Source organism: Malus domestica, chromosome 16 (genome assembly GCF_042453785.1).
Source record: "Malus domestica chromosome 16, GDT2T_hap1".
Taxonomy (NCBI): domain Eukaryota; kingdom Viridiplantae; phylum Streptophyta; class Magnoliopsida; order Rosales; family Rosaceae; genus Malus; species Malus domestica.
The window spans coordinates 30589429-30611459 of NC_091676.1; the positions used below are offsets into that span (position 1 = coordinate 30589429).

General features: G+C 36.5%; 3 protein-coding genes and 1 non-coding gene across 4 annotated transcripts; 2 read left to right on the top strand and 2 right to left on the bottom strand.

Annotated features, from left to right (window-relative positions):
• Window positions 1–390: 390 nt before the first annotated feature.
• On the bottom strand, window positions 391–4704 carry LOC108173353 (uncharacterized). The gene is made up of 3 exons (XM_017332251.3): window positions 1425–4704; window positions 1072–1347; window positions 391–976 (listed from the first exon to the last, which is right to left on the bottom strand). The coding sequence occupies exon 1, from the start codon at window positions 2757–2759 to the stop codon at window positions 1680–1682; it is 1080 nt and encodes a 359-aa protein (XP_017187740.1). The 5' UTR covers window positions 2760–4704; the 3' UTR covers window positions 391–976; window positions 1072–1347; window positions 1425–1679.
• A 759-nt stretch (window positions 4705–5463) lies between these two features.
• LOC103435474 (putative glycine-rich cell wall structural protein 1) lies at window positions 5464–6612 on the top strand. Its single transcript, XM_008373874.3, has one exon. The coding sequence runs from the start codon at window positions 5859–5861 to the stop codon at window positions 6369–6371; it is 513 nt and encodes a 170-aa protein (XP_008372096.1). The 5' UTR covers window positions 5464–5858; the 3' UTR covers window positions 6372–6612.
• Window positions 6613–15006: 8394 nt separating this feature from the next.
• On the bottom strand, window positions 15007–15113 carry LOC114822377 (small nucleolar RNA R71). Its single transcript, XR_003770453.1, has one exon. It is a non-coding gene; the product is annotated as a small nucleolar RNA R71 (small nucleolar RNA).
• A 600-nt stretch (window positions 15114–15713) lies between these two features.
• Window positions 15714–21812, top strand: LOC139193112 (uncharacterized). Its single transcript, XM_070816076.1, has 6 exons — window positions 15714–16683; window positions 16780–17613; window positions 17681–18545; window positions 19092–19462; window positions 21452–21577; window positions 21622–21812. The coding sequence occupies exons 1-6, from the start codon at window positions 15714–15716 to the stop codon at window positions 21810–21812; spliced, it is 3357 nt and encodes a 1118-aa protein (XP_070672177.1).
• Window positions 21813–22031: the final 219 nt, after the last annotated feature.

Here is a 22031-nt window from a genome sequence, read left to right on the forward strand (position 1 = left end):
ATTTTAGCTATGCTCCTAGAACTCTATTTCAATCCCACTTTGTTCCCTCTAATTCAAAAGTCACAATTTTATTTTTTGAAACTCAAAATTCGTTCCACTTTACCATGATTCCATTACTTCCTTTAAATTTCCGTTAGAGTAGCTGACGTGGATTTTAAAAATGTTGACGTGGATTAAAAAATGCTTATGTAGATTTTAAAAATGTTGATGTGGATTAAAAAATTGCTGACATGGATTCTAAAAATGTTGACGTGGATTTAAAAATACCAACATGAATTTTTTGTTTGGTAAACTTGTCTTTTTATTTTTATTTTAATTAATTGCACAACAACAATCTGTTTGGCTTTTTGTCCATAGTTTGAGCTTCCAATCCACCTCAAACACAATGTAGGGCATATGACACGTCCCAACCTGTTCCAAATCATCACTAGAACTCATTCCAACATGTATTCATACTCAAATTACACTGAAATTTTGAAAAATAAAATAGGCTTACATTTTGATACCATCTAAAAATATCAATTCGTACAACAGTTCAGTAGAAATGTTAATACCATCTAACTAAATCCTAAACAAATGAGTCAAAAATGTTCCAAAACAAAGATTTCATACTTAAATCAAGTCTTGGCTTGGTTTCCAACATCCAAAGCATAATTCCTCAAAAAAATCGACTTGTCCTTTTCACCAAGACTCCATGATCTGTTCAATAATGCCAAGGCTCCATTGTGGCTCTCTGCTTCTGCAGCCACGTAGGTGCCTTATTCCTCTTTACAGGAGATTTTAACCTCTTTTTTGTTTGTTGTTCACCAGCAACTTGATTTAGATTAGCTTGACCACTTTGATTGTTCTCCTTAGCCACAACTTGATGCATTGCACTGGAATGAGATACAGCTGGTTGTGATTGGCCTTGTAGAATTTCAACAATTTGGGAGGAGTTTTGTATTGACTGGGATTGGCATTGGCTACCCTTAGTAGCCTACAAAGTCACAACATAACCCTTAGCCAACTTTATCGAAAATGAAATTAAAAAAGACATTCTAGAACCCTCAAAACAGTTCACAACATATTTACCTTTGATGTACAAGCTCCCTTGGATGTAGCAGATCACTTCGATGTAGAAGTTGCAGTTCTTGGCCTTAGAATAAGAGAGTTTCTCATCATCTATAACAAAGGTTGACAATTACAACTTCCCAAACATAATGACAGATGCTAAAACACAAAAAATGACTCTAAAACATTGCCATTGGAAGTTTCTTCATTAAGGCTTGCTCTTGCAATTTGTTTTGCAAGCTTTTTAGCTTCCTGCCTCTTCAAGTATTTTGCTTGTTTAATAGGATCCACGGGCTCCTGTAAGAAAATATAAAGTTAGTTAAGGTTGTGTCAATTTAGTTCATAATTAACTCAATGAATTAAGATGTACTAACCTTGCAGTTGACTCTTGTAAGCCCCTCTTGCCCATAATTTCCACATGATAAATTGGTGTGGTATCTTTGGAGTTTTTGGAGAATTGGATTCAGTGTTTTATCAGGTCCCTTCTTTCTACTTTTCTTTGGTCTCCCAAGTTGCTTATGGTAAATGGGAGGCATTAGAGGAGGCAACCCAGTTCTTTGCCACTGGTCTTGGCTAGGCATTGGCTCAACTATGTGCCTATAGGTTCTCATGTAAGCTTATTTTTTCGATTAATCATCAAGATAGTCAGCAGGATTGCCATTGAATCTACTAACTGCAGAACAAGCATGTTGGCAAGGAATCCCAGAAATATCCCATGATCTACAACCACAAGTGTGGGCATTCAAGTTAACCACAAACTCCCTTTTATGTTCTTGTCGGACTTGAAACTTATTTTTCCCTGCATGCTTTGAAATGCACCACTGCCCCTTTCTTTTGTTTTCTTCCAAAACTTTGATCACTCTTGGACCCAATTGATCATGCCACTTCTCTATAGATTCTCTCCTTGATGCCATTAATAACATGATGTACATTTTGACTCCTTCCAACATCATTAACACAGGTTTGCCCCTAGCATTCAAAATGGACCTGTTGAATGCTTCTGATAGGTTATTTAGAAGGATATCACACTTAAACTCCGCCCTGAAGTGTGATCTAGCCCATTGACTTGGATTCCTGTTAGATTGCCATGTATGTGAAGGTTCATGTAAGTTAAGCACCTTCTTCATCTCATCATAAAACCAGGGTAGTGTAGTAGCTCTTGCTATGGATTCCATTTGTAGCTTTAATGTCAAACCCTTATGATCCTTGTTGAAATTTGCATATAAGTGCTTAAGGCAATGCCTATGTTCTGCATTTGGAAATAATTGATCTACAGCATCAATTAACCCTTTTTGCTTGTCCATCATAAAAACATAGCTATGACTGTTCTCTATCTTCAAATCTTCTCTTAAAATCTCCAAAAACCACTTCCAACTGTCATAGCACTCTGACTTAGTTATTGCATATGCTAATGGAAACATTCCATTATTAGCATCAACTGTAACAACAGCTAATAATTGGCTAGGCTGAATTCCTTTTATATGACACCCATCCAAGCAAATAAGAGGCCTGCATCCATCTAAGAACCCTTGCTTGCAAGCTGCCAAGCACATATACAATCTTTGAAATTGGCTTTTACCACCCTCCAATTCAGATTTCACCACCACATTTGTTCTCGGATTTCTCATATTCAACTCATTGCAGTAATCCCATAACTGAGAATATTGTTCTTGATAGGAACCTTCAAGTTCTAAGGTTGCTATGCTCATTGCCCAGTAAGATTGTGACCTTGAAAGAGTATAACCTGTTTCTTTGTTAACATTCTCTTAAAATTGACCTACATCCCTTTTGGCAGTTGTGAGCTTTGATTGAAAGCACTTAGCCAAGTATGGAGCATTGGCATGGATGTTTTGGTTGTCCATCCCACAAGTATACTTGTCCACAAATGTTTTCACTTGTAAATATGTAAACTTATTTACATTAATAGCAAGAATGAGAAAGGGACACCCAATAACACATATGATCTTAACCCTTGTCTTCTCATTTTGCTTGAATCGGAACTGTCTACCAATAAGGACAGAATGCCTTCTTGCTGTTCTCTAAAAACCTTAGCACTTTGAAATCTTAAACCCAATTCAAACTATGGGTTTTTCATTTCCACATGTGGTACAAAGTCTCTCCACTTGGGTAGGGCCTTGTTCTTTTCACACCCACAATGTCTGCTTCACTCTCACTTGAATTTGATGAGGTACTGATTCTTGGATCAATAGGGCCTTCTTCACCGAACTCTTTATGTGCTTCTAAGTTTTCTGCATTGTCACCTTCAACATGGTCCACGTAACCTTCAAAAACCTCTTCGTCTTTCTCGTCTTCAAGTATTGTGTCATCTTTCTCATTTTGTTCATACATTGAGTCTTTAAAAACCTCTTCATAATCTGCATCACTGTCGTTGTCTTCAACATCACCATAATCATTTACTTGTTTTCCCTTGCCCTTAGGAGATTTAGGGCCATTTTTCTTGTCTTTCCCTTGCTCTCCTTTAGCTTTGTTACTCATATTTTCAGATTCACCTTCATTTGCTTCTGCACCATCCTCCTCATTATTTACTTGAATTTTTAAGTCCTCAGGATAATCATTTTCTTCTTCATCAACAATGTTATCTTCCTTTGCAGCTTCTTGTGGCTGAGACTTCACATAAAGCTCTATGATCTTCTGCTTGCTAGGTGGATAGGAATATACAACTTGTAGCACTTTTGCATCCTCTAATAACTCAACCAATTTTTATTTTTTTTTTGTCTTAAAATTTGCTGCATAAAATGAGCAGACTCCACTCTCTCCCACTTCTTAGCTAACCACTTCATTTCTAGCACGGACATGTAGTCCCCCACACAAAAGTCAAACAATTTGTATGTACCACATCTATATTCCCACTTGAGACCGTCTTTATCAAATTGTATAAGTTCACCACCATGCACTACCTTCAAAGTGAAGATATCAACATCACCTACAAAAGCACACAATCAAATGTAGCATAAAAATTACAGATTAGAAATGGATTAGTGTGCTTTCACTAACATATATACAAGATTAGCATAAACCCCCAATACAACATAATTTAATCAGGCGTAATTATAGCTTATCCATATGTGATTGTTATAATTGTTCTTTATAGTGTAGTGGCTGTTTTTAAGAGTGTTGCTTTGTCTCTGCTTCACATGAAACCAAAAAAAAAACTTTCAAAAGGCTGCATACAACCACACATAGAACCGTACCTCACCAACCTCACTAAACCATTTTAACCCAACAAACAGTCAAACAAATGCACACGGACAAGCACGCAGGGACCACAAGCTTATTTTATATCCTGAGATCCCAAATACAGCCTAAAAAGCACTCTCGAACAACATATTGCACAATAAAATACTCATTCAAATAAACTCCAAACATACAATAAGACCTCAACCAAATCACAATCCATAACCATAGTTTAATGTGAAAACTTACCATAATCTGGTTGAGGAGCTCCAAGTTCTCTTGGGATTGTCATTCCCAAAACCCGTGCAAAAAAATTCTCCAGTAAGTCCACCCAATCTCCAGTCGCAAGACCTCTCCCCTCCACCAAATCTCGAGTCGTGAGACCAATCTCTAGCCGCAAACGATCGATCTATTTGAAAGGACCCTCCAATTTTGCTTTTGAAATTCAACCTCTCCAACCCTGGTTCAATCCCAAATAAACACAACAAAACCCAAATAAACTCTCCTAATCCTCTTATATCCAGATGGATCCCATATAATTTCCACGTCAAATGCATATTGTGAATCTAATTGCCAACTAATTATGATATAAATTTTTTTTTGATCCACGTCAACAACTTTAACAGAATTTTAACAGAAGTAACGGAAATATGGTAAAGTAAATTAGAGCGAATTTTGAGTTTCAAGAAGTAAAATAGAATTGAAATAGAGTTCCAGGAGCCATAGTTAAAATTAAGCCTAATTAATATGAAAGATGACAGGCTCAAAGCTTGTCAGTTTAGAAAATAAAATTATGTTTATCAATAGGCATCGTATCAACGTATAGACAACTTTTCAGTGTACTTGAAAAATGGGTGATAAATCATGTGTCTTTATATAAGTAAGATATTTGTATTAAGAAATTAACAACTTAAAATATAAAACTTTTCTCTACTTGCGTAATTATGACATGTACTGTACCATCCATGTTGCAAGCAAAATGAAAAACTTCTCCAACATAAACCCTTGTTTATCTTTACCAATTGGAATATCAGCATATGGCCAATTTGCGGTAATAAACGTCTCTCAACAAATTTGACTTGAGAATTGTGCCGTTATATCAGATCAGAGTAGCTTTATTTGCAGACCAAGAGTGCTAGCTACTCCACGATAACCTGAGTGGGAGGATCATGGGTCGGCAACTTTAAAACTAACACTTGTCCGAACAATGTTCATCTCCAAGAGCTAACAATCTCTCAACCACAAAATTCTGGTCCTGCAAAATGCTAAACCAGCCACTTCACCGCCTCCATTGGCCACCTCACCACAGCGCACTTCCAGATTATAAACACGTACACCAACAATAATTTTCCACTTTCACTTACTACAGTAGTACAACTCTATGGGTTTACACGTTCCTAATTCCTTCCTTGTAGTTAACTTGTTCTATAAATAGCTGATCATCTCCCATGCTAACGCTAAGCTTTCCTCAACACACATTCAAACAGCGCTCTTCCCTCAGCCATAACATTTATTATCTTCTTTCAAATATTTCCAGTTGCATTTGCATCTGAAGCTTTTTACTTGACCTGTAGTTGTTTCTCCTTCTATTTAAGGCTTTTCCAGACCCCAAAATGGCTGCATTCCAATCATCACTTGCTCCCGTTGTTTTGCTTATTGTTGGTTTATCATTGTCAAGTATGAACGTATCAGAGGGCAGAGTTGCAAGGAAAGATTTAGGTATCGATCTTGGAGGAATTGGGGTTGGAGGAGGAATAGGCCTGGGTTTAGGACTTGGTGGAGGAGGCGGTGGTTCCGGTTCCGGGTCCGGATCCGGAGCTGGGTCTAGTGGTTCTTCTTCAAGTTCAGCGTCATCGAGTGCTAGTTCAAGTTCTGGGTCGGGTGGTGGCGGTGCAGGCTCTGAAGCAGGCTCATCTGCTGGCTCTCGGGCCGCGTCAGGGTCATCAGGGAAAAGTGCTCAAGGAGGCGGGGGTGGTTCCGGTTCAGGACATGGAGGAGGGGGCGGGGGAGGTTCTGGTTCAGGACATGGAGGCGGGGGCGGTTCTGGTTCGGGACGTGGTGAGGGTTATGGTGAGGGTTATGGCGAGGGCCGTGGCGAGGGTTATGACAGTGGAGGCGAGAACTGAGAAAATATGCATGCATGTAACCGTTAGATAATGAAGCCAAAACTAGTCAAATATATAAATAATATTTTGTCATCACCATTCTGTGTACGAGACTAGTGGTATAGTTGATGAACTTAATCGAGTCTATAGTGTGAGCCTACATGATAGTTTGTGGATTCCAGTGTTTACTCAAGCATAGCATTTGTAATGTGTGTTTTATAAATCCTCTCAATTACATATCTCATCTTTTTTTTCCAAGCTATATATGTGTGTGGTGTGTGTGAACGCACGCGCAATGAAATTGGTTTTTTTTCTTTGGTTTGATTTTCCAATATGTATAGTCATTGATGTTTTGTTGGATAATAATTAGAAATCTGAAAGATGTCACATGTTACATATATGTTTTGGAAAATATTAAGAAAAATAAGTGAGACACGTAAAAATCAGGGAATTGACTGAAAATAACAAAGAAATATGAGTAAGATAGATGAGAATCACAAATGAGACCTGTAAAAGATCTCAATACCAACCATTAATAATAAATATTATACACCCACAAATGAGATCTACATCACGTTACAATCCCCACCCTGCATTTCTGGTGAAATGGACTCGTTGACAACACGATTTCGCTCTGCTAATTCTTATTCGCAACACTCGTCTCGGTTAGGTTCTTCCATTTATCCCCCGTTCCTTGCTTAATTAATAATGTGTATGATTAGTTGTGCTGATTAGTTCTAATAAAGTAAGCCGATTAACTGGTTAGACATTCTCTCTTTTTAAGCTCGCTTTCTGATTTCATTTGTGCCAAATCAGTGAATAGAATATGAGACGTTATTATTCTCTTAAGCTCTCCTCTCTTTCCTTTGAAACTCAAAATTCTCTCTTATTCACCATGTTCGCAGTTGCTTGATCTAACCGGACTCTGAACACGTGAGAATCCAAGTGGCCGATCGAGAGGAACGAAGCAATGGCTTCCGACGCTCTTAATTCGACTAACGTTTGCAGTCCCCTCCCTTTAATCCAACTCTACCTGGCCTCGCTACTTCGGAGTTTGCCAATTAATTCGGTATTAGGTCATGAGCTTGAATGTATATATATATAAAATCAATTAGAAGACCTTTATACATCTCATTCTTAGCCTGCATGAGATCGAGAGAAAATGAGAATTTAATTTCATATTATTGGATTGTTTTAAGGTTGAGTGTCAGTTTGTTTACTTGGAGAGTACCGCATGTGCATTTTGATAGTGGCAATTCATGAATCACAAATTTCTAATAACATAATTTTTTGCGTAGGAGCCAGTCGTTCTACACTACCAATAGTTGTCCACTCCGCACTATATGCTAAGTGGGGTTGTGTGGTCTGAGTAAGTCGGCATCACCCACTTAGGCTAAGGGTAAAGAGTAACGTTAGAGAGACCGTGTAGTATAAAGAACTATTTATACAAACGTGTAATTTAGTGTACAATTAAAAATCACTACAAAGTAGAAATACAATTAGAATTATATTAGAGTATTAATTCATAAATCGGGTTCATAAATATTAGAAGGAGAAATTAGGTTTTTATTCTTATTTTTTCTACTCCATTGATTAAAACCTTATTCATTTTCAATTTTTTATCAAAGTCCTTAAATTTTAATAAACGTCATTCATTATTTCAATAGTAAAATATTTGCATCTCAAGATAATTAAATTTTATTTCTAAATACATTAATTTAGTGTCCAAAACCATTACATTTGGTATATTTATTTTATGGCTAAACATTTTATCATATATCTCTATTTTTCTTTTGTCAAATGATAAATGTGTTAGATTAGACGTTAGGTTAGAGGGATGACAGGATTCAAACCTACGCCGTGATGCAAATGCAACACTCCTCCCCACCACTGTGGTAGAGGGCCACTTGCATATATCTCTATTTCTAGTTTGTACCCATTTTTAATTTGCAACCCTTTTTTTTTTAAGGAAAACTAATGAAAATGGTTTGAAAACGTTGAGTTTTAACGATAAGGACTAAATAAAGAGTAAAACGAATAGTACCATGATTGACTTTTTAGTGTAAAAATATGGTTTTTCGTTAAAGTAAACAATACCGGGAGCTTTTCGTTAAAATTCCCTTTTTTAAATTGTACCAATTTTCTTTTTAGTCTTAATTTATACCATATATTAAAATACTTTTTGTCCCATATTTTTAAAACTTTTATTTGTAATTTTTAAGAGAGTTGCTAGACCCTCTCCATTTTCTTATTTCCTCACCCACGTTAGAACCCCACCCGCTATAGAAAGTTAAAAATTTGAAATGTTATTTCTCCACCACTATTATTCCTAAAATAACCCTTAATATATATATATATAAGGAAATGTTATTAGCACTTCAAAAATCTCATTCTACACTCCTCACAAGTGTATTTTTTCTTTCTAATTATAGAAAGTTTGGAGTGCAAAATAAGATTTTTGAAGTACCAATAACAATTCCCTATATATAATACGCATGTGAACAAATGTGAACCAATCCACCATTGTAGCTCCAAGTGACTTGCACTATTGACCAGAACCCTAACTAATTTTATAATATTCTAGGCAAAAGTTAAATATAAAATCATAGCCAGAGAGGTATGCAACTTCAAATGAAAAACCACAAAGCTATGCAAATGTAAATGAAAAGTTGGATGGCGACAAATTCAATTGTACAGTGGCGACAAATTCAATTGTACAGTGGTGACAAATTCAAATGACATACGTAAAATTATTCTTGACACACCCCGACTGAGATCAATGCATGATGGCCGTCACGTGAGAGTAACGTAGCCATGTGCATAGTGCGAAAGCAATAAAGATAAGAAATATACGAATAATTAAAAACCAAATTACTAGAGTGCATTACTAAACAGAAAGTGATAGCAGTTAGTTACAACAATGAACACTCCTAATCAGAGCATAAAATCTAGGTGCAGTCTAGTAGGACAAGTACTAATTATACAGTACCAGGAATGTCCTACTATTATTTAGATAAGTCAGAACTGCCGACGTCGTTAAGCCACCAACAGCAAGCTTACTTAAAACCTGGAGGGGCGCAAAACAAAAAACGTGAGTGGGCAAGAACAAATGTTTTACAAAACCATTTCATTTATCAACATACTAACCCCTCGCTGTAAAACATGTAAAATTTTCCCATAATTAAGATATAAGAATATACATACATATATATATATATATATATATATATCTGAAATCATAACAATTCAATTCATGCTTCACATAATCATATTCATATGTATGCCATGCCAAAATATAACAAAGTAAACAATCCATGTAAGAATGATTTCATAGAAATATAATATATTAGCCGGAATCCCTGAGGTGGTCTGTACTGCTGAATTCATAGCTCAAAAGTCAATCTAGCCGGAGTCACTACAATGATCTATACGACAATATACTGCATATAAGTCGGAACCACTAAGAAGGGTCTGTACGACAAGATTGGGTGAAGTATAATTATGCTCAACTCTATTCTCTCATAATAGCCGGGCGATAAATCGCTAGTCATCTACGAGTCGGAACCATGAATAAGGTCTGTACAACAAGACTGTGCACTTAAGTTGGATCCAATATGAGCATATAGTGCGGGGGGTGATGTACATAAACAGGTATGTACTTTATATCTCTGGCTAAATCTCAATCACCCTAGGTGCAGTTTTATGAGCTCAACATCATTTCACATATCACATCATCGATGAGTCACATAACCAAACGTAACTTACCTGAACTTACCTGTGCCTCCACAGCACCACATTTATATATACAACCATAAAATGCATATTCAGAATATAAAAGCATTTGCCATATTATTTCAAAGCATACTTTCCTTAAAAATGTATTTCTGGGAAATATATCACGTATATAAATATATACTGAAAACAAAAGCCCACTCATTGGTATGTCGAAGGGCCGTAGCCCCCGAGTCGCCCGTGGATACGTTCATCCTCGGGATAAGTCTCACCTATATGCGAATTAACTATAAAAACATTATTTTAAATCACATAGGCAAAACTAGCTAATAACTTCTCATACATTGCTCAAATTGGGTATATGAATATACCACAGTGATCTGCACAACCTCAAGATCATCCCCTAATTTTTATATAAATTTCACGGGCAAAACGCGCCACCACGCGCGGCCAAACCTGACGGATTCCCTAACCACCGTTAGGGAATATTCCGTTCAACCTAACAAATTCCGTTAAAATTGACTGATGGCGTTAGCATATTCTGTCCAAACTGACGGAATATGCCGTCATCTTCTCCGGCGAGTCGCCAGTCGCCGGAAAACTGGGTAAAACTTTAAACCCACTATTCGCATTCATTTTTCAACCATTTTTCATGAAATTGGTACCAAAATGAAGCTAATAACATGTAGAATCACGTTATACAAGTTTCAAGGCTTAAATTCTACTAGATTTTTCTTGAGAAAGGTCAATAGCTCGGCTCACCTAGAAACACATCAATCTTAATCCTCCGACGTCCAAATCCTTCCAATGAAGTACCCGTAGACTCGTGAGGACCTCCTTAAGCTTCCTATGTCCTTAGAATTCCCTAAAACACAAGGTTTTATGTGTGCATGAACAGTGCACAAAATCGGGGTTAGGGTTTTCTCGGGTTTTCGAAGCATTCACGTCCAAACAAGGGTATCAATGTACTCAAGAGAGTACAATGAGCAAGAACCTTACCTTTAAAGCTTCGATCCGTGAAGTTTCAAGGGCTTTGGATGTTTGTCCGTACAAGTTCAAAGGAGAGAAAGAGTGAGAGTCCGACAGAGATTAGAGGGTACAGGAGAGAGAAGAGAGAGAGTGAGAGTCCGACAGAGATTAGAGGGTACAGGAGAGAGAATAGGGGAGAGTGTGTGTGTGTGGCCTAGGATTGGTCAACCACCAAAAGTTCCATAACTTAATCCTAATTGGTTCCAAACAATTAGGATTTAAGAATATTAACCCAAAGCTACACTTAAACCACATTACACAACTAACGTCCAAGGGTATTTTCGTCAATTCATGCCGTCGATATATATATATATATATATATTTGGGATGGGCTGTGACAATTCTTCTACCTCTTTAATGAAAACATAATCTTCTACTTCTTATGTATAGAAATATGATCTTCTACCTCTTCAATGAAATGTCATCTTCTAAGTTCATTCCTTTTGTTTTCTATGAATGAAAGGAGATGAGAAGATGAGTTAGGGGTTCAAGGTAGACAAATCGTCTAAACAAAGCATGAGAGTTATCAAGCCCAAACTTTTTTTTTTCCATAAAAAAAAAAAGAAAATTAACGCAAAAGAGGGTAAGTAGTAATTTTACAAATGGACAAATTTGTAATTAAAAAATTCATTAAAAGGTTGGTGGGAATATAAGACATTGAGGTGAGAATAACACCACTCTTTTTTTTAACCTTTAATTTTCTTTACAAATGTACCACTTTGTTATATGTAAAATGTATCCCTTTTTTTTTGTAAGTAGCATTCTTTTATGTAAAATGTTTCCATTTCTTTAGTGTAAAATTTTTTTTTTTTTTAATCTAAAATGTACCCATTGTTTATTTTTTTATTTTTTTATTTATATATAAAATGTACCCATTGTTTTTTATACAAAATTTACCCCTTTTTAGTTATATAAAACGTGTCCCTTTTTTGTATAAAATGTATCAATTTTTTGTATATAAAATGTATCCATATTTTTATATAAATGTACCAATTTTTTATATGTAAAATGTAGCCAAATTTTATAATATAAAAGTACTCATATTTTATAAAATAAGAAAATAAAAAAAATCCCTTTGCAATATATATATATTATCAAAACCCATAAGAAATTTTGAATAATTGAATTGGTACTGTAAATGAAAGCAAAAAAAAAAAAAAAAAAAAAAAACACGGTTTGATTCTTTATTGGTATTAAAATGCATAAAGTTTAGATCTGTAACAATTAAAAAGAAATAGTTTGCTTGTATAAGACTCCTTTAACACCGCTCAAACTCCGCCACCTTTCGATCCACCAACTTTGTTCAATTACAATTCCCAAACACAAAGCAATATACACACACCCGTAGGCAGCATGCATGATCATCCAATTCTTTATCGTCTCCCACATTTTCCACGCTGGTTCCAAACATTCCACTATAAATTAATAGCTCATCAGTGTCCCTCTCATAGTCGAATGAGAACCCTAAACATTCTCGCCCTTTCTTAACAGTTTGTTTCCTTAAATCTCTCACATCTATTTTTTATCCTTTGGCTTGTTGAGCAACTTGAAGTAGTACATTAAAACAATGGGTAAGTTCAGTTTTAATTTCAAGTCTTTTGCCCGAATTGCTTTGCTTGTTTCAAGTGTCTTTGTTGACCTGGCGCGCAGGTAACTCAACTATGAGCTAACAACATCATTTTTGTGAATGCGGGGTTACCAATTCGCGACCGGACTCGATCGGGAGAGTATAGTAGATGTGATGGTGGGGGCGAATGTGATGCTGACTTCTGCACCTGAGCGACTACGGCTAAGGAAGGAACACCTCTCGACCTAGGGTTCTAGAACCTGAAGACAATGTTACTTAGTTTACTGCGAAGTTGAGGATTTTCTTCATCAGGTTTGGCAACTTCAACTATATTTGTTAGAATATAAGTGTGCTAAATTGGTATTAGGTTGTACAAACAAAGATACTTGATAACTCATATATTTCATAAATTTATACCATACATTCCTAGTCCCTTTGTGATATTTTTGAGTTAAACTAGTTGCATTTTACCCTCTTTTGTGTTAATGTGCAGCTAATCATATTTTGGAGCTCAGTTGAGGACAAACAAGGAAAAATGGTGCTAAAAGTGGAGAATTGAATAAGGATGCTGATGTAGACAAATAATTAAAAGTGGAAACTGAATATGGTGATGAATATGGCTCTTTATAAGACCAATAACAGCAACAAAAAAAAACGTGGGAATTAAATGCCCAATTACTGGGATGTATTGGCAATTTATAATAGCCTCTTTAACATCATAAAACCTAGCATTTCAACCACTTTTACACAGACCTTTCATTCTGGCGAATTTCACAACTTCAGTCACTATTTTTCTCTCTGTTCATCCACACTCGAAACTCCACCCATTATATACACTCCAACATCACCGAAGACCCATCACTACAGGCTGTTCTTGGAGAAGTTCAACATCAGAATTGCTTCAAGGGTTTCCTCTTTCCTGAATTTATTTTCACTCATGTTGTGTATTTTCGTTTTAATTTCCGTGAACATGATGTGTAACTAAGTTCATAGGTAGGGATTTTGATGTAGCCTTCCAAAATTGATCCATGTTTTTAAGTTAAAGTATTCAGTTTATCAATCTGTTTCCTGTTCATTCACTGAATCTATTGTTAAATTTGTTTGTTGATTTTAATGTTTCATCACCATTAGGGTTAACTACAGATCATTTAATCAAGATTATAGTAAACATCATGCTTAATCTTGGTAGACATGTGAATGAATGAAGAGAATGCTATGCAAACATCATGCCATGTATTTTCTTTGATTCTTTAACGTTTTCTTGCATGCTAAAGACTCTTAATTAGGAACCGAAGTTGAACATCCCAATTAGGTTCTAGATTAGGAGAATTTGATCAAAACCACACATCATATGGCTAATCATATATATGTAAAATGAACTCAGGAAACAGGTTGGTAGTTGAATGCGGCATAACTTTATAAACATGGAATTGGTTTTGTAATGGTGAATTCGAATCTCTGGCCTTATCTCCATTGTTTCTACATCACTATATTATTCGTTGCTACATTCTTCTTGCATTTTAAGTTATTTAAGTTTATAGCACAAAAACTACTCTCAATTGGTTACTTTCATTCTTTAGTTAGGGTTCTTTCAAAGTTAGTAATTTATAGAGGTCCAATTAGTCCCTGTGGTTCGACACCCTTACTTGTACCATTTTACTAACCATATTTTTGCACTAGGAAGGAACACAACAAAATTATGGCGCCGTTGCTGGGGACTGATTTCAGCCCCCTATAATTGCTTGCTCTTTAAACCCTATCTATTTTCATTTTCAATTTAGATTTCTAAATTTCATTTGTTTTCTTTCTATTTCTCAGATAGTATATGTCCGATAAACTTGCTGAGATAGGCCAAAGACTTGAACGTATAAAGAGCAACACTTTTGAGAACTTTCTATCAGCGAGTGTAAGTGCTTATTATGAGCACTCCAATTATGAGCAAGAAGAAGAGATGGCAGACAATGATGATGACAATCGAGCTTTGGAGGATTATGCTCAGCCATTTATACCAAATTCACCTTCGTGCATCTTGTTGCCTATTGAAGCTAGAAATTTTGATCTCAAATCTTCACATTTTCATATGCTTCCTTCTTTTTATGGTTTACCTAATGAAGATCCATTAGCTTATATTAAGGAATTCTATCATGTTGTGAGTTGTTTACCTTTGCAGGAGTGAGTGAAGCAAATATGAGAATGAGAGTTTTTCCCTACACATTGAAAGATAAAGATAAGGGTTGGTTAATGACGTTAGCACCTGGTTTGCTCACTACTTGGGATGCCATAGCAAAGAATTTTTTGGAGAAATTTTTCTCTACTCAAAAGACAGCTACTTTGAGAGGGCAAATCTTCAACTTTGCACAACATGATGGAGAACCTTTCACTGAATGTTGGAAGCGTTTTAAAGGGCTTTTGCTGCAATGTCTGCATCATGGGTTACCTCTTTACTTACAAATGCAAATTTTTTACGATATATTAACCCAAACATGTCAATCCACTGTGACAATGCAGCAGGTGGAGCTTTGAAGAAAAAAAATGCTTAAGAGTCATATAGCATCAATGAGATGTTGGGATCTAATGCTCAACACAAAGATATAAGAGGTAAACGAGCTGGAGTGTATGAAATGAGCTTTAATAATGATCTTGCATTGCAGGTGGCTGGTTTGGAAAAGAAGTTTGATTCCATGCTCAATATGGTACCCAAGATAGCTGAGATGTGTGCCATTTGCAACATACCAGGTCATCCTACTTATCAATGTTCAGGTAGTGCGGCTTATCCCGAATTCATCCTAGAGCAAGTAAATCTAATGAACTTTTACATACAGAGGCCACGAAATGACCCATTCTCTATTACATATAACCCTGGTTGGAGAGATCATCCCAATCTCTCGTAGAAAAATAACAATCAGTTTTAAAATTTCCAACTAAAGCATGTTACTACACTTGAAAATACAATCAAATTGCTAGCCCAAAACACTGTTCAATTCCAGCAAACTACCAATAGTACTCTCAAACAACATTCGGCTGCTTTAACCAAAATGGAGACACAGTTAGGTCAGATTGCCGATGCTTTGAGTCAAAGAGAGCCTGGGAAGTTTCTAAGCCAATCGGTGATACTTCAAATGAACCAAGAGCAAGCCAAAGCAATCACTACACTTAGAAGTGGTAAGATTATTAATAATGGAGTTGGCAATGAAGTTACTAATGAATATGATCATGTGAATCCAAGTGCGACTCAAGAAAAGATTGAGAAACCAAATGATGAACAAAGCAATGCCACTTCTTCATTTGAAGCACCAAATCTCCACAAGGCTGAAAAACCTTACACTTCTCCCATCCCATTTCCTAGAAGACTTGCCAAAAGAAAGCAGAATAAGGCATCTAAAGAAATTTTTGATATTTTAAGTAAAGTGAATGTTCATTTACCTTTGCTTGATGTCATTAGGAATATGCCAACGTATGGGAAATTTTTCAAAGAGCTAAACAACTATAAGAGGAAGTATGGACCTAATGAGAAGGTAATGGTGTCTAAAAATGTGAGTGGTGTGCTTCAAAGAAAGCTCCCACAAAAACTCAAAGATTCGGGCAATTTTTCTATCAATGTCACTATTGGAGCCAAGTTAGTTGACAAGGCTATGCTCGATTTAGGTGCTAGCATCAATCTAATGCCCTATTCATTGTACCTTCAACTAGTTTTGGGGGATTTGAAGGCAACAACCATTTCATTGCAACTTGCTTATCGATCAGTGAAATATCCAAGAGGTATAGTTGAAGATATCTTAGTTCAAGCTGGCAAACTAATTTTGCATGTTGATTTTGTAGTTTTGGACATGGAAGGGGCTCATATACATGATCGTGAGTTACCAATTTTTCTTGGGAGACCTTTTATGGCCACTGCAAAGACTATCATAGACGTGCAAAATGGTCTTCTCACCATGACCGTGCTAGGAGAAACTGTAAAATTCAAAGTGTTTGAATCTCTTTCTCACCCTTCTAGTTCACTTGATTGTTGTTCAGTTGATGTGTTCGATTCACTTGTTTTCTCTAAGTTTTTGCAAACACAATCTAATGATCTGTTACAATTTGTTTTGTGTTAATCTCAAGATGATTTTGATGAAGAATCTGTACTCATGGAAGTGGTAGCTGCCTTGGAAGCATTAAAACCATATCCCTCCACTATTTCACCTCTTATAGAGTCATTACAACCATTTGCCACACATCTGATCCCTTCCATTATTAAACCTCCAAAACTTGAACTTATACCATTTCCACCACATCTAAAATATGCTTACCTCGCTAAATTTGAAACTATCCAAGTTATCATAGCATTTGACCTCAATCCATTGGAAGAAGATAAGCTAATTAAGGTGTTAAAAGAGTTCAAATCAACCATTGGTTGGTCTATTTCAGATATCAAGGGAATAAGCCCTACCTTGTGTATGCATCAAATTTTATTGGATGAGGGAGCGAAACTAACACGTGAACCACAACGAAGGCTCAATCCACACTTGAAAGAAGTAGTGAGAGCAAAAGTGTTGAAGTTGCTAAATGTGGGTATCATATACCCTATTTTAGATAGCAAATGGCTAAGCGCTGTTCAATTAGTGCCTAAGAAGATTGGAATCACAGTGGTAAAAAATGAGAACAAAGAGCTTGTACAAACAAGACTTATAGCTAGTTGGCGTGTTTACACCGATTACAGGAAGTTGAATTCGCACACTAGAAAAGATTATTTTCCTATGCCTTTTATTGATCAAATGCTTGAGCGATTAGCTGGTTACTCACATTATTGTTTTCTTGATGGATATTCAGGTTATAATCAAATTGCAATAGCTCCGGAAGATCGAGAGAATACTACATTCACCTGCCCATTTGGCACTTTTGCATATAGGAGGATGCCTTTTGGCATTTGCAATGCCCCAACAACTTTCCAAAGATGTATGTGAGCAATCTTTTCAAATATGGTTGAGAGATTTATTAAGGTATTTATGGATTATTTTTTCAGTTTTTGGTTTTTCTTTCGATGATTGCCTTAATCACCTCTCTCTAGTGCTTCAAAGATGTCAGGAAACAAATTTGATTCTTATTTGGGAAAAGTGTCAATTTATGGTGAAACAAGGTGCTGTCTTGGGCCATGTAAAATCTAGCAAGGGAATTGAAGTTGACAAAGCAAAAATTGACATCATCTCAAATATGGTAGCCCCTACTTCAGTGAAGGGAGTCAGAAGCTTTCTAGGACATGCTGGTTTTTATCGTCGTTTCATTAGAGATTTTTCCAAGATCACTCGTCCATTGTGCAATCTTTTGGCTAAAGATGTTGTATTTGACTTTGATAAAGCTTATATGAATGCGTTTAATACCTTGAAATGTGAACTAACCTCTGCTCCTATTATTATGGCACCAGATTGGTCTTTACCTTTTGAATTAATGTGTGATATCTGTAACTACGCTATTGGTGCTATTTTAGGTCAAAGAGTGAATGAACTCCCACATGTGATCTACTATGCAAGCCGAACATTACATGATGCTCAACTCAATTACTCTATAACCGAAAAAGAGTTGCTTGCTGTAGTTTTTGCTTTAGTGAAATTTCATTCATATCTTGTTGGCTCAAAAGTGATTGTTTACTCCGATCATGCAACTCTTAGGTACTTGTTGACAAAGAAGGATGCCAAACCACGCTTGATTAGATGGATACTCTTGTTACAAGAGTTTAACCTGGAAATTCGAGACAAGAAGGGGAGTGAAAATGTTGTTGCTGATCACTTGTCACGCCTTATTGATGAAAACCATGGAGATGGACAAATTTTGCCTCTCAATGAATCATTCCCGGATGAACAGGTCTTTGTCATTCAAGAAAAAGAGCCATGGTATGCTGATTTTGTTAATTATCTTGCTTGTGGTGTAATTAGAGATGATTTCGCTTTTCAGGAAAAAAAAAGTTCCTTTCAATGGTGAAACACTATGTTTGGGATGAACCATATTTGTTCAAGTATTGCCCTGACCAAATCATCCGAAGATGTGTTTCGAAAAGTGAGCAGCAAAGCATACTAAGATTTAGTCATGAGTTGGTGTGTGGAGGTCATTTCGGTGCCAAAAAGACATCTGTAAAGGTTTTACAATCTGGTTTCTTTTGGCCTACATTGTTTAAAAATGCTTTTAATTTTTGCTCTAAGTGTGATAGGTGTCAGAAAATGGGAAATATCAACCGCATGATTGAAATGCCATTTAACAGTATTTTAGTGGTGGAGTTATTTGACATGTGGGGAATTGACTTCATAGGCCCCTTTTCGTCTTCTTTTAGATACATATACATACTAGTGGCGGTAGATTACGTATCCAAATAGGTTGAGGCAGCAGCTACCCGAACTAATGATCACAAGGTTGTTTTGAATTTTCTCAAGGATGTGATTTAGGTTTGGAATTCCGAGAGCTATCATTAGTGATGATGGCAGCCACTTCTGCAACAAACCTTTCATGGCACTGATGAAAAAGTACAACATCACACATAAAGTGGCAACTCCATACCATCCTCAAACCTCTGGCCAAGTGGAAATCAGCAATAGGGAAATAAAGAACATCTTGATGAATACTGTCAGCCCTACAAGGAAAGATTGGTCACTAAGGTTGAATGATGCACTTTGGGCTTATCGGACAACATACAAGGCCCCAATTGGAATAAGCCCTTATCGACTTGTGTTTGGAAAAGCGTGTCATTTGCCGATGGAGCTCGAGCACCCTGCATATTGGGCCATAAAGAAGTTCAATTTTGATCTCAAAGAAGTTTGTACAGTGAGTGATGCGAAAATTAACTTAACACACAAATTAAACCCTCTTGTTGTCAATTGTAGTAAAAAATGTAAGTAGGGATCGTTCTAGGCTGGTGATTAGGAAGGATTGCTAAAACACCTGAAACTGACTTTAAAATGTAGAATTAAGTTTAAAACACCAAACTAGACTCAAAAGATGCAATACAAACTAAAAAGACTCAAAACTAGTTTAAAAGACTCAAAACAGCTTAAAACAATGAATTAGACTCTAAACTGACTCTAGGGATGGGTTTGGACGAAATTAGGTTCTAACTTGACTCAAGACACTTAAAAACACAAATCAAAACAGATTTTGACTAATAAAACACTTTAAAGTAAAGGGGGATTGGATTTTGACGAATTTGAAAACAAAACAAACAGATTGTAAGCTAAAACAGATTTTGGACGAATTTGGGTAAACTATGGATAATGGGCTAGCTAGAAGGTTCTTCTCCACACATGACACACTTGCAAATAAACCAATTTTCAGTTGTTCTTTCGATGAATCATGAAACTCAACACCCCAGGTTAATTAAGTCCGCTTAAATTAACCCTCAAGTTCTCCTTAAGTTATTGAATTGGATGGGAAAGTGCATACAACAATTCAAGCATTCTTCAAAAGTCCTTTACATGAACAGCACAATAAAGAAACAATCAAAGATCAATAAGCATGATGAAAACTATAAGTATTAACGAGGCATTCGTTACTATGATGAGCATGAAACTCTTGCCAAGAATTCATTTAACGCGATCATTTATAAGCGACCTCCACTACTTGTGAATATAAGTTCGTAACTATTAGGTGAAACTCCCTTATATTCTAGCATTATATTCATGCATGCAACTAAGTGTGCACTCTTAATAAACATACACGAATAAGTTATCAATCAAGCAGTTAAACAAATTGCATTCACAACTTATGAAATCACAACTGAAGGTAATCAATTCATATTGCAAGTATGTTCATGGCTTTGAATTCCCCCCTAGCTAAGGGGGGTTTAGTTCCTCATACTCACAAAGCAAAGATAAAAAATTTAGACATTGAAAACAAAAGAATGAAAACACCTAAAAACGCTCCAACAATCCAACTTGAATGGCAAGCACGTCCAAGGGTCCTCCTTCTTCTCTTTGTTGCGGCACAAGGTGTGGTTTGATGGATGCATATGGATATATGGAAGGGAATGGCTGAATGTGTTTAGGTTGGATGGAGGTCACGGTAAGGAAAGGGAAATGAAGGTGCATGGAATTGTGTTTTTGTTGTGGGAATGTGTAGAATGGTTAAGAAGAAAAGAATCTGCCTTGCGGCAGAATATGTCTTCCTCCCTTCTCCCTAAACTATCCCCCTCTAGATATGTCTTTGGATGGATATATTTATAGGCTAGGGAGAGGATGTAGTGGGTGGTGGTAATGAGTGGATGTAGTGGTAGGTGAATGTGTTGGGTGGTTGAAATGAGTGGATGTGTTGGGTGAAATGAGTGGATGTAGTGGTAGGTGAATGTGTTGGGTGACTGTAATGAATGGATGTGTTGGGTGAAATGAGTGGATGTAGTGGTAGGTGAATGGATGTGTTGGGTGAAATGAGTGGATGTAGTGGTAGGTGAACGTGTTGGGTGGTTGTAATGAGTAGATGTGTTGGGTGAAATGAGTGGATGTAGTGGTAGGCGAATGTGTTGGGTGGTTGTAATGAGTGGATCTGTTGGGTGAAATGAGTGTGCTAAAATGGTTATTTATAGGGAGAGGATGATGCACAAACTTCAAATTTCATCCATTCCTTTTGCTCCAAGCATATGCTATCCATTCCATGCCCAAAAATGCTCCAAAATACTCGAAAATGCACTTCTTTGCCACATTAACCCTTTGGACCTACAAACACACGAAAATAGCTTAAAATACTAAAATAACTACGAACTAACAACATAAATGCCAAGAAATAAGCTAACTAAGTCGCATAAATATGCTCCTATCAGTGAGGAAGCTCCAACTTAATGAGTTAGACGAGCTCAAAAATGAATCATATGAGAATGCTAAGATCTACAAAGAACGAACCAAGCTCTGTCATGACAAAGCCATTCTTAGGAAAGAGTTTCAACTAGGTATGAGAGTACTTTTGTGTGACTCACGTTTGCGATTTTTCCAGGTAACTTGAAGTCTAGATTGGTTGAACCGTTCAAAGTGATTCAAGTATTTCCCAATGGAGCTATGGAGATAGAAAACATCAAGAATGGCACTCGTTTTAAGGTCAATAGGCAGCGTTTGAAAGCTTATTTGGAGAATGTGGCACAAGCGCAGGTCTATCTAGTTGTGGATTCTCTCGAGTTTACAACTTAAACATGCTGTCATGTCTTGCCTAGACATTAAATAAAGCGCTCGCTAGGAGGCAACCTAGCTGGGTGATGCGAAAATTATCTTAACACACAAATTTAACCCTTTTTTCACAATTGTCGTACAAGTATAAGTAGGGATCGTTCTGGACCGGGGATTAGGAAGGCTTGCTAATAACCTCTAAACTGACTCAAAAACATAAAACTAAACTTAAAAACACTTAAA

Coding starts and splice junctions, on each gene's coding strand:
- LOC108173353 (XM_017332251.3), bottom strand. CDS start 2,759: ATGAGCATAGCAACCTTAGAACTTGAAGGTTCCTATCAAGAACAATAT.
- LOC103435474 (XM_008373874.3), top strand. CDS start 5,859: ATGGCTGCATTCCAATCATCACTTGCTCCCGTTGTTTTGCTTATTGTT.
- LOC139193112 (XM_070816076.1), top strand. CDS start 15,714: ATGGAGACACAGTTAGGTCAGATTGCCGATGCTTTGAGTCAAAGAGAG. Junction 16,684..16,779: donor CCCTTCTAGTTCACTTGATT/GTTGTTCAGTTG, acceptor GTTAATCTCAAG/ATGATTTTGATGAAGAATCT. Junction 17,614..17,680: donor CCCAACAACTTTCCAAAGAT/GTATGTGAGCAA, acceptor TTATTTTTTCAG/TTTTTGGTTTTTCTTTCGAT.